At 39.6% G+C, this 13,612-nt stretch overlaps 1 protein-coding gene across 1 annotated transcript in view; it reads left to right on the top strand.

Annotated features, from left to right (window-relative positions):
• The first annotated feature begins 3,235 nt into the window (after positions 1-3,235).
• Positions 3,236-13,612, top strand: part of zgc:123217 (uncharacterized protein LOC641414 homolog) — a 29,075-nt gene continuing 18,698 nt past the window's right edge. The window contains exons 1-5 of the mRNA XM_056245788.1: positions 3,236-3,287; positions 3,538-3,561; positions 7,498-7,660; positions 7,784-8,058; positions 9,422-9,570. Coding sequence (XP_056101763.1) covers positions 3,236-3,287; positions 3,538-3,561; positions 7,498-7,660; positions 7,784-8,058; positions 9,422-9,570 — 663 coding nt within the window. The remainder of the gene's footprint in view (positions 3,288-3,537; positions 3,562-7,497; positions 7,661-7,783; positions 8,059-9,421; positions 9,571-13,612) is intronic.

Genomic DNA, 13,612 nt, shown 5'->3' with positions numbered 1-13,612 from the left:
TCGTTAAAGAAACATAATATGTTCATGTAACTTCAACATCATGGAATTTGGTCATTTTAAGCGACCCAATTAAACTCTGAGCTAATGAGTTAATTAAGTGAATAACTGAGTGATGATTGAGCATTATTGAAGACACCTGATGTTAACAAGCAGAATCTCTGAAGGAGAAAACCGGAATGTTTAAGTCACCATTATGGAGATAAGTATTTGTTTTAGTTGGGCTCTTGACCATTAACTTATTAACTTTAGATTTTGTTTGGTTGCTGTACATGAGTTATAACAGCCAGATGAACAATGAACTAAGGAGATCTGATGGTGTTGGTTGTGATTTAACATAATCATTATTTCACAATCATTTGACCTCAATCACTGAACTTATATTGAACCCAATTTCTGAGTTAATTTTACCTTACTGTCATTGTAGAGCATACTATTTTTAGCCTTTTCAATGAAATTCAAATGATCAAATCAAGAAATAAAAAATACACTTCTTAAAAAATATCCTGAGTAGGCACACACAGACATCAAGAATCAGCATATGAATCTCAGCAATGGTGACAAACAGATCATAAGCTCATTATTTATTCATGCAGCAATGCATGATGGGAGCCATGAATGAGTTTTGATTGGTGGCACCCAGAATGCACTGCAACATGCTTTAAATTGTCACCATTGTTGAGATTCACAGGCTGATTCTTGATGTCTGTGTGTGCCTACTCAAAATATTTTTTAGGAAGTTTCTTTTTTATTTATTGATTGGATCACTTAAATTTCATTGAAAAGTCTAAAAATAGTATGCTCTACAATGCTGCTATTATTCATAAGGTAAACTTAACTCAGAAATTCGGTTTAATATAAGTTCAGTGACTCAGGTCAAATGATTGTGAAATAATGATTATGTTAAAACACAACCAACACCATCAGATGACCTTTGTTTATTATTCATCCGGCTGTTATAACTCATGTACAGCAACCAAACAAAATCTAAAGTTAATACGTTAATGGTCAAGAGCCCAACTAAAACACACACTTATCTCCATAATGGTGACTTAAACATTCCGGTTTTCTCCTTCAGAGATCCTGCTTGTTAACATCAGGTGTCTTCAATAATGCTCAATCATCACTCAGTTATTCACTTAATTAACTCATTAGCTCAGAGTTTAATTGGGTCGCTTTAAATGACCAAATTCCATGATGTTGAAGTTACATGAACATATTATGTTTGTTTAACGAAACATAGTTATGTGGAACCGGTGGACCCTGTTTACATAAAAAAGTTAAGTAAAGCCAACATATCATTTTTTTGAGTGCCATAGATGCCTTTACATTGCAAAGACAGGGTCACGTTTATAAGTCGCATGCAAAAAGATTGATTTTACCACAATACATGGCTGGTTTTGATTGACCGTCAATGGAGAAAGATGCATTTACCCAAATAATACAGCATCTACCAGCAGGGGATATCAGCTAACCAGCCAAACCTTGACCTTGTTTGTACACTAAAAAAAAAAGGTGTAGGATTTACTTTAAAACTTTTTTCACTCAGAAATTGCTAGTAAATTGCACAAATAATTACAAAGAAATGGCAACTACCACATTAAATTAAATATTACATTATGATAGACTGAAATTGTAGGCTATTTTCTTTTTAAAACATACTCCAATCTTGGTTTTATTTACAACTTTGAAAAATCTTTTGTACAGTGTATGTTACTTTAATGCGTGGTTTAATAACACACGAGTGGTTTCATAACTCTGAATCACGTCCTGATTTTGCATATGCGTTCCTGGGTCAACATATTTTTTGTTGAACCAGGAACAACATTCCTTTCCGAAAATGTAATCACAACCAAATCCCTTCCCCTAAACCTAATGATAGGTGAAAGATAGTTGAATAACACTGATGTAGAAGCACCAAACCCTTGTTTTAAGTCTAAACTTGACATAAACTTGCCCCACAAATGTGATTTTGATGGTTGATTGGAATATTGTTCCAGGATCAACAAGGATGTTGATCCAGGAAAATGTATTAAGTGAAATCAGGTTCTGATAGCAAGTCACGTCTCCTTAAGATGCGGAAAGACTTGTGGAATCACATCCAGTCATTTATTAAATGTATTTATTTATTAGATGCTTTATCCAAAGCCATTTATGAATGAGAATAATACACACAGAAGCTAAAAGGTACACACAATACAACGATAGCTACTATACTGTATATATGTTCTTTTTAGAGGTACAAAGTATAAAATCTTTATGTTTCCAAATCAGACATCAAACACAAGCATTGCTATAATGTGACATCAAATTGCATTGACATTGTGTGCATAAACCTATCAAATATTCTTAAAAGAGTGAATGCACCGGACTCATAACACAACTTATAACTCATAAATATGGACAATATGTGTCATGATTCCTGTCTTGTGTTCCACTTGTCTTGTGTGTACTTTTGTCATTTCCTGTCTTGTGCTAAGTTTTGTAGTCCTATGTAGTTTTTCATGTTGATTCGTCTCTCCAGGTGTATCTTGTTTCCTCATTATCTAGTTTGTTTGCCCCTGTGTATTTATAGCCCTTGTGTTTCATTTGTTACTTTGTCAGTTGTTGGACATGTATGGTTGTTTCTAGTCCGGTCCTTCTTGTGGTTTTATTTCTTTGTCCCTGGAGTTCTTTATTATTTGTTCTATGTGTTATTTCGTTAAAACCTTGCAGATAGATCCTCGCCTTAGCCTGCTTTCTCCAGCACGTTACACTATGTCCCAGGGTTTGATTTTTAACTTCAACATAAAATCTAAATCTAAATGTTAAAATGAATCACAAAAATATTAAACTTTAAAACCTATTAAATCTAGACTAAGAGTGAAAGTAATATAAAACATTTAAATATTTGTTAAAATTATTTAGGCTAGCTATACAATGTTTTCCCCCACAAATTATAACTGATCTCGGATGTGGCTTCATTTTCATCACAAAATATAATATTACATAGAATATCATAAAATCATTTGAAATCAAACTCTAGTTGTGTCAAGTTGTGAAAGTATTAATTCTGTGTATTTAATGTAAGTTTGAGCTATTACAAGCATCACTATGCATTCTTATATTTACAGGAAGTAATGAGACGAGTCAAACCTGTTTTGAGATGTTTGTCATTGACGTCGTACACGTCAAACTGGGGATTTAAAGATAATAAAAGAGGCAAGGCACCTCTCTTTCACAACACTTCCCTTCAGCCATGGAGTTGTCAGTGATCTTGATCAGCTCTTTCGCCATGATGAGTATGGAGGGTGAGTTTCATCATGAGTATATACAGTAGGTCGAGTCAGATGTTTAATGTGAATAGATTTCCTTGAGATTCACTACAGAGCATCATTTTCTTAATCACTATTTTGCTTTCCATGAATATCAAAACATCCTTAAACTTGAAAAGTTTCATGTCTAGGATTTCATGTCTTTCTTCCTTTCTGTTGAACTGTCGTTTAGGATTTTTTTCCGTTTTTTGTGAAAGTTCGAAATTGTTTGCTCTTTTCTCCGCAGGTTCAAATGCGCAGCAGACCTACGGTAAGAGCAGCACAAGATAAATCATACACAAGTTATATTGTGGTAATAGGGCTGCACGATTTTGGGGAAAAGTTTCATTGAAATTTTTTAATTGTGATTATGATTTAAAATGTGATATGGCTAAAATAGGTTTATTTGTATAATTTAGCCAGAATTTTGTGATCATAATCAATATGGCAAAAATAATAATAAATACTATTATTAGGGGGCCAAGCACCGAAGGTGTGCATAGTGTATCCGTTAGTTTTCCTCTTAGGTCTAGGTACGCCATAGAACCGCTTGCAGGACAATGATGTAATTTGGTGCACAGATAGAGGACAGTTTGAACATTAACCACAGCAAATACCTACGGAATCTCTAACTCAATCCTCCAGCGCCAACAACTGTCTGAAGTTGCACTTACGTTTATGCTAATAACTTTTGAACTGTTAGAGCTAGGAAGAAATGGTTCTGATGTTGATGGTTGATTGGAATATTGATCCAGGAACATGTATTTAGTGAAATCAGGTTCTGATAGCACGTCATGGCGCCATTCCTCCTTCCGATGTGGGAATCACATCCCAGTCATCTTATGGCTCAAGACGATTCGATTGCACCGTGATTTTCCGTCATGAACATTTTCCCGCCGTTAAGAATTTTCCAAAAAACCTACTTTTTCTAATTCCTCCTAGATGGTTTGTCCGAATTTACCAAAATTGGCACAGATCATCTTTAGACCATGCTAGCAAAAACGTATTAAAGCAACACTAAGTAAGATTTTTTTACCTTAAAATAAAATCGTTCCAAAATCGTTTCAGTGGTTCATTAAGTTGTAACAGGGTGAAAGGCACTTCTGGATCCTATATCTGCTATAACCACGCTATGTAAGATTGCCAGATCGGGTCGCGTTTCTGTAGTTCTAATGAGACAACTACAAATTTGACTTGCTTTACATCAAGCGTTACAATAGTCATTATTTTGTTTTTCTTCGTTTCTGATATACATCATTCGCAATACATCAAACTTTCATGAAATCATGCAACATACTCTACCTTGTCTGTGGACATCGTTCATTCCAAAGCCGGTGCTGGATAAACAGCGAGCGTGCGTGCGACAGTAGGATGCGCTAGGCTAAAGTATTTACGACAGCGGTAATGGACAATTCCGCTTACAACCTGTAGGGCGACCGCAGAGGAAAAGTTACTTGGTGTTGCTTTAAAAGCTATTTGATAAACGAACCCATTCTCAAATAACACACGAACGAATTTGATGAACAGCACGCCAAATTTACACAAGGCTAAAAACCCCAACGCTTTGGCATATCAAGACACATCTTGGTAAGTGTCATCACAAGTAGAGGAAAAGTTACTTTTTGACATGTGACGTGTCTTCGTCACATGTCAAAAAGTAGAGTTGTTAGAGTTGTTCCGATTCCGATACTAGTATCGGAAATGCCGCCGATACCAATAAAAATGCTGGCATCGGTATAGAGTACTTCTACCCATGTACCGATCCGATACCATTTTCTTAAACAACATATCTAGTTATGCACGCTAGCTTTGCATAACGCTGCAAATCGGAGATCAATTCTTCTTCGCTGCTCTAAACAGTGGTTGCTTGTGGCGACACAGGAAGTTGTGCTGTTGCCACAAGCAACCACTGTTTAGAGCAGCGAAGAAGAAAACGCGTGCGCGCGATAGCAGTATGTCCGCTGTTTAGCAGCATTTCAGACTGGACCAACCAGCCAGGAAAATGGCGACATGTCTCGTATGCCATACTGAAATTTCGAGGGGTGGAACAAGTATTAGCAACTTCAACACGAGTCACTTAAGCATTTGAAGACGCGTCACCCCGCAGAACACGATGGCAAGGGCAGAGAAGAATGAGCCGCGCCAGAATCATCAATCTCTGAAAGCTTCATTCAAACAAAGAGAAAAGTTTTCAAAAGACAGCCAACGAGCGATAAATATAACCGACAACATGTATTGAGTTTATTGTTCTGGATGACCAGCCACGGTCAAAACTGAAATGCCGTTTATTTAACAAAATTGTTTATGGACTTTAAATTATAAAGAGATTATTTTCTTATATTATTCATATATAATTTTTTAGATTCCTAGATTTATTTGTTGCACTTTTTTTATGCAGTTATATAGTAAAACTAAAATACCTTTTTCAGTTTACAGTATTCGATGTGTGGTTGCATTTTAAGTTCTTTTTCACTTAAGAAAGATAAATAATATATTGCTGTGAAATGTATGTCAGATAATAAAAATACTCTAGTTCACTCTATGTATTTGTTCATGTTTAATTAAGGGATAAGTCTGAAAGACGCCATAAAATAATTATATCATTTCATACAGGGCTAGTATGAATTGCCGCTGTATAGATACTGTACACACCCAGGTATCGGATCGGTACTCGGTATCGGCCGATACCCTGAGTCCAGGTATCGGAATCGGTATCGGGAAGGGAAAAAGGGTATCGGAAGAACATCTCTAATCACAAGCATGACCTGAAGAAGCTACATGCAGTGTTTCGGCACAGTGCCATTTAGTGGTCAGAAGATTTGTACAAAAACATGTACCTTTTTTTTTTTTTTTTTGCTATAACCTTCTGAACGTTTTTTTCCATGCAGGCCATTCTGAGCATTGGCCATTTAGAATATTGATGTAAAATGCTGTATTTTATGATTGCATTAGTGTATCGTTACAAAACTCTGTCATTGGGACCATGCCCTGAAGGTACTCAATAATGTTTTGGAACAGTGCCACCCTCTGGTCAAAATTCATAATGAAACCACAAAAAAATAAATGCTAATAGCTTTTGATTTATTTTGCCTATTTTAACGAAACTGGTCTTGATAGATAGATTACTTGAGTCATACCAAGAACAATGAAACCAGTTATGCCATATTCAGTCGAACTTGCTATAGGCCTACGCCATTTTGAACTTCATTGAAAACCTACTTTTTCAAACTTCTACACTGTTGGCCCGATTTTCACAGAAATGGGCAGAGATCATTTACAGACCATGCTGGCAAAAAATGTATTAAAAGCTTTTTGATTGAACAAACCATTCTCAAATAACTCATTAATGAAATTGATGGGATGGTGGCAAGCTGATTCTGAGGCTGTAACTCTGCAACGCTATTATTGACACTAAACTATACGGTATATGTCAGAGTATACCTCCTATTCCCTCAAACAGGGCGCTATTTGAGGGGATTTGTAGTTGTCACGTTATTGAGTGCACTTATTCAATCCAACACTGCACTGCAATAACAAGTGTAGGCTACAACCGATGTTCGCTCAACGGCTGTCCGAATTCGCTCACTCGTTTTCATTCACTCCTTCAAGTGAACAGTGGACTAACGTAGGGAATAGTGAATGAGTGTTTAGGGAGCGATTTCGGATTCAGCTATTGTCTCCTCACACTGACCACACATCAATTTGATTAAAGGAACACACATCTATTAATCAGAAGTGATAAGCAATTTTATCGTATTGCAAGTGATCGTATTTTATGATCTATAGCCTGCATAACTATCATGATTTTTGTGCCTGGCCCCGACAATTTCTAATTTATTTAATTATTAATTCAATTAAAAATGAATTTATTATTATTACTAAATTAAAATATAAAAATTACTGAATAAAAAACAAAGAAATATGACTACTGCATAATTTCACTGTAAAATAAAAACAATAGCCTATAAGAAAAATAATGATAGCCCAATAATAAATATTTTTTTTATTTAATTTTACATTACACCTGTAAAATTACAATACTAATACATTTGGCCATCTTAATTCCAGGCTTTTCTCTGAAACATGCAATCTACACAAATATTTAAATAGCAGTTTTTGCGATTTGATAATCGCACTAAGTCATATCACGATTTCGGTTCTATAGTTGTGCAGCCCTAATTTGTGATCTATAAATGATTGTCTGCAGATTGTGGGGTAGCTCCCCTAAACACACGTATAGTGGGCGGCACAGACGCCCCTGCGGGTAACTGGCCCTGGCAGGTCAGTATACATTTCGATGGCAGACACATCTGTGGGGGAACCCTGATCAACAACCAGTGGGTGATGACGGCTGCTCACTGCATCGTCTCGTAAGAAGGATCGCATGATTTTTTAATAACTTTTTAACTGTTTCCATAAGCCTGCTTACAAATGTACTGAAGCTTTTCTGTAGCGCAAAGCAAATGTTTATTTCCAACTGTCTATTGCAACAGGACTAACATCAACAGATGGACGTTGTACTTGGGAAGAGAAACCCAGAGCACGTCTGTTGCCAACCCAAATGAAGTGAGAGTTGGTATTCAGTCCATCATCGTCCATCCAAAGTACAACAACAGCCTTAGTAATAATGACATCTCCCTGATGAAACTGAGTGAACCTGTGACCTTCTCTCCATACATTCGTCCGGTCTGCCTGGCATCTAAAGGAAGTGTCTTTCACAACGCCACAACTTGCTGGGCTACCGGTTGGGGAAACATTGGCAAAGGCCGTGAGTGTCCCAAAACTATAATACACAACTTTAAGATATGTATTTTATGCAGTGTTTTTTTATTTTATTATAGTTTTAGGTGTATGTTAATTTTTGTTAATTTTTTTTATTAGTTTATTTTAAATATTGCTATTTACTTTTAATTTATTTTTATTTCTGCTTTAGTTTTAGTTAATTGCATGTTTTTTTTCTTTCCAGTTAATAATTTTAGAGCTTTAAACTTACAAGTCAACATTTCTAAAGTTTTTCAACTACTACATACATACATATGTATTACATACATAACTAACTAACATTAACTAACCATGAGCAATATTTGTCACTGTATTTGTTAATCTTTGTTAATGTTATAAAAATAAAGCTGTTCATTGTTTGTTCATGTTCACACAGTGAAAGATTTTAATAAAGTATTAGTAGATGTTGAAATTAACATTAACAAAGATTAATAAATGCTGTATAAGTGTTGTTCATTGTTAGTTCATGCTAACTAATGTAGTTAACTAATGTTAAAGTCCTTATTGTAAAGTGTTACAGACATGTTTTTAGTTTTTGGTTTGTGTGTAGTTTAATGCAGGACTTTTACAAGTTCTAACATGTAGAAAAACACCTCTGCTTTAATCAATTACCCTGCATCCCCATAGATTTCATATTTTAATATCCATGCATATGAAGATTTTAAATCATACAGACTGAGAACACCAGTAAATCTCACAAAACTTAGGAATTTACCCAGGGCACATTTCACCCCAAATGAAAAGTAGAATTATAAGAAAACCATTTATTCAGAACCATTTTCATTACTGTAATAAAAATGCAAAGTATTTATAAATCATGTTAGGATTTATTTTACCCCATTTAATGCTGATTGAAAACTAAATTTATATCAGAAACTTATAAAAAGCATAAAACTGCAAGTGTAGAAATCACTGATCTTTGTAGATATAGATCAGTGGGCAGAACGATCTTTTGGTAATTACGTGAGATGGGCTTCAGCTCTGCTCATTTGCATGGATGAATCTGATGCTTTAAAGCATGTAGCCATGGTTACAGAGGTAATCATCTTAGAGTTAATGTCACTAACGACACCGAAACTCTCCCAAATAAGTAAATAAATAACAAAAGAAGGGAAAAAAGATGATTCTCCTCAAAAATATGTCTTAAAGCTACATGAACACACGAGCAGCCAAGATATTAATGTAATATAAATGTAATCTCCCAGCCTGGCCAAGCTGGTGTTCAGCTGGTTTTAGTTAGCTATTACCAGGCTGGAAGACCAGCCAACCAGCTTAGGCTGGATATGCGCTTTTTTTCAGCATGGGTAAACATGTCATTCACTCACAAACACTGTCTCTGTGTATGACAGAGGCGTTGCCGGTTCCTAAGACACTGCAGGAGGTGGAAATCCCAGTTGTGGGCAGCTCACAATGTAGCTGCCAGTATAGGAATGTGGCTGGTATTACAATCACACCACAGATGATTTGTGCAGGGAGAACAGGCAAAGGAATCTGTCAGGTGAGTCAAACAAAAAAGGACAATTCTGTCATAAAATATTCTAAGAAACTCTTTTTTTTATATATATATTGTCATGGTTCTGTCACTTCTGCTTTAGTTACTAGTTCTGTGTGGTGACAGAGCTATGACATTTCCTGTCTGTCGTGTTTATGTTAGTCTAGTTTCATGTGAGCACATGGCTCCTGATTATTCCTGTGTCATGTGCTTTCTGTCTAATTGTTAGCTTCTCCCTTCTCGTTATCTGTTTAGTAATTAACATTCCTCACCTGTTGTCTGTGTTTCCTTTATAACCTCCTTTGTGTTTTCAGTCCGGTGCTGGTTCGTTTGTCTAAGTTCCTGTTTCTTGGTCCTTGTGTTTTTGCCTTGTTAGTATTTGTTCTGGTTTTCCCCCCACGCAGGAGTTTTGTTTGTACTTTGTATTTTGTTTAGTTGGTTAATTAAAATCTTACCGTTGTTTTCCTGCAATTGAGTCCTCGTTTATGTTTCCTGATTATCACGTGACAGAACGAACCAGCCTAGAATGAGGACTCAGCGGAAAACATCATACCAGTCACCAGAACCTTCGATTACCTGCCCTCAATATGAACGGGTTATGAAATTCAACGCGTTGGTTTCTCTCCATCAGGAAGGTATGAATATCCGAGACTTTGCCCTAAGATTCAGCTCAGCGGCTGAGGGACTGAGCCTGGGGAAGATGGCCCTCAAGGACCTGTTTAATTTTGCACTTGACAAACCACAGATGGGGGTACTGAAGGAGTTCGACTTCTGGGGTTTCATCAATGCTCTGGATCCCGAGAGTAAACTTCCAGAGTGGCCAGTCATTGTATTCCCAGAGGTGGGGTTGCCTGCACCGTCTCGTACTGATCATCGCAGGAGGAAGAAAACTTCGAGGGTTCCAGAGGGCTTTACTCTCCCTGCTAAGACCTCAGGGGTTGTAGAGGAGCTGGTAGAGACTACCCGCTCACGAAAGCGGAGGAAGAAGAGAGTTCAGGTCACGCCTGATGATTCAGAGAATGTTCCCGTCACGTCTGATGATCCAGAGACTGTTCAGGTCACGCCTGATGACCCAGAGACTGTTCAAATCACGCCTGATGATCCAGAGACTGTTCAGGTCACGCCTGATGATCCAGAGACTGTTCAATTCACGCCTGATGACCCAGAGACTGTTCAGGTCACGCCTGATGACCCAGAGACTGTTCAAGTCACGCCTGATGACCCAGAGACTGTTCAGGTCACGTCTGATGATCCAGAGACTGTTCAGGTCACGTCTGATGACCCAGAGACTGTTCAAGTCACGCCTGATGACCCAGAGACTGTTCAGGTCACGTCTGATGATCCAGAGACTGTTCAGGTCACGCCTGATGATCCAGAGACTGTTCAAGTCACGCCTGATGATCCAGAGACTGTTCAAGTCACGCCTGATGATCCAGAGACTGTTCAGGTCACGTCTGATGATCCAGAGACTGTTCAGGTCACGTCTGATGATCCAGAGACTGTTCAGGTCACGCCTGATGATTCAGAGACTGTTCCCATCACATCTGAGAAACTAGAGACTGTTCAGGTCACGTCTGATGATCCAGAGACTGTTCCCATCACATCTGAGGATCTAGAGACTGTTCAGGTCACGTCTGATGATCCAGAGACTGTTCAGGTCACGCCTGATGATCCAGAGACTGCTCAGGTCACGCCTGATGATTCAGAGAATGTTCCCGTCACGTCTGATGATGCAGAGACTGTTCAGGTCACGTCTGATGATTCAGAGACTCTTCAGGTCACGCCTGATGATCCAGAGACTGTTCAGGTCACGCCTGATGATCCAGAGACTGTTCAAGTCACGCCTGATGACCCAGAGACTGTTCAGGTCACGTCTGATGATCCAGAGACTGTTCAGGTCACGTCTGATGACCCAGAGACTGTTCAAGTCACGCCTGATGACCCAGAGACTGTTCAGGTCACGTCTGATGATCTAGAGACTGTTCAGGTCACGCCTGATGATCCAGAGACTGTTCAAGTCACGCCTGATGATCCAGAGACTGTTCAAGTCACGCCTGATGATCCAGAGACTGTTCAGGTCACGCCTGATGATTCAGAGAATGTTCCCGTCACGTCTGATGATCCAGAGACTGTTCAGGTCACGCCTGATGATTCAGAGACTGTTCCCATCACATCTGAGGATCTAGAGACTGTTCAGGTCACGTCTGATGATCCAGAGACTGTTCCCATCACATCTGAGGATCTAGAGACTGTTCAGGTCACGTCTGATGATCCAGAGACTGTTCAGGTCACGCCTGATGATCCAGAGACTGCTCAGGTCACGCCTGATGATTCAGAGAATGTTCCCGTCACGTCTGATGACGCAGAGACTGTTCAGGTCACGTCTGATGATCCAGAGACTCTTCAGGTCACGCCTGATGATCCAGAGACTGTTCAGGTCACGCCTGATGATCCAGAGACTGTTCAAGTCACGCCTGATGACCCAGAGACTGTTCAGGTCACGCCTGATGATCCAGAGACTGTTCCTGATGATTCAGAGACTGTTCAGGTCACGCCTGATGATCCAGAGACTGTTCAGGTCACGCCGGATGATCCAGAGACTGTTCAAGTCACGCCTGATGATCCAGAGACTGTTCAAGTCACGCCTGATGATCCAGAGACTGTTCAGGTCACGCCTGATGATCCAGAGACTGTTCAGGTCACGCCTGATGATCCAGAGACTGTTCAGGTCACGCCTGATGATCCAGAGACTGTTCAGGTCACGCCTGATGATCCAGAGACTGTTCAGGTCACGCCTGATGATTCAGAGAATGTTCCCGTCACGTCTGATGATCCAGAGACTGTTCAGGTCACGTCTGATGATTCAGAGACTGTTCATGTCATATCGGATGATCCAGAGACTGTTCATGTCAGGTCTGCTGATACAGAGACTGTTCATGTCAGGTCTGCTGATACAGAGACTGTTCAGGTCACGCCTGATGATCCAGAGACTGTTCATGTCACGTCTGATGATCCAGAGACTGTTCAGGTCACGCCTGATGATTCAGAGACTGTTCCCATCACATCTGAGGATCTAGAGACTGTTCAGGTCACGTCTGATGATCCAGAGACTGTTCAGGTCACGCCTGATGATTCAGAGACTGTTCCCATCACATCTGAGGATCTAGAGACTGTTCAGGTCACGCCTGATGATTCAGAGACTGTTCATGCCATATCGGATGATCCAGAGATTGTTCAGGTCACGTCTGCCGATCCAGAGACTGTTCATGTCAGGTCTGCTGATACAGAGACTGTTCAGGTCACGCCTGATGATCCAGAGACTGTTCATGTCACGTCTGATGATCCAGAGACTGTTCAGGTCACGCCTGATGATTCAGAGACTGTTCCCATCACATCTGAGGATCTAGAGACTGTTCAGGTCACGTCTGATGATCCAGAGACTGTTCAGGTCACGCCTGATGATTCAGAGACTGTTCCCATCACATCTGAGGATCTAGAGACTGTTCAGGTCACGCCTGATGATTCAGAGAATGTTCCCGTCACGTCTGATGACCCAGAGACTGTCCAGGTCACGTCTGATGATTCAGAGACTCTTCAGGTCACGCCTGATGATCCAGAGACTGTTCAGGTCACGCCTGATGATCCAGAGACTGTTCAAGTCACGCCTGATGACCCAGAGACTGTTCAGGTCACGCCTGATGATCCAGAGACTGTTCCTGATGATCCAGAGACTGTTCAGGTCACGCCTGATGATCCAGAGACTGTTCAGGTCACGCCTGATGATTCAGAGACTGTTCAGGTCACGCCTGATGATCCAGAGACTGTTCAAGTCACGCCTGATGATCCAGAGACTGTTCAAGTCACGCCTGATGATCCAGAGACTGTTCAGGTCACGCCTGATGATCCAGAGACTGTTCAGGTCACGCCTGATGATCCAGAGACTGTTCAGGTCACGCCTGATGATCCAGAGACTGTTCAGGTCACGCCTGATGATCCAGAGACTGTGCAGGTCACGCCTGATGATTCAGAGAATGTTTCCGTCACGTCT

The sequence above is a fragment of the Rhinichthys klamathensis genome, unplaced genomic scaffold (genome assembly GCF_029890125.1).
Source record: "Rhinichthys klamathensis goyatoka isolate OS25496 unplaced genomic scaffold, OSU_Roscu_1.1 h1tg000035l_1, whole genome shotgun sequence".
Taxonomy (NCBI): Eukaryota; Metazoa; Chordata; class Actinopteri; order Cypriniformes; family Leuciscidae; genus Rhinichthys; species Rhinichthys klamathensis.
This window is presented reverse-complemented; position numbering and strand designations above follow the sequence as displayed.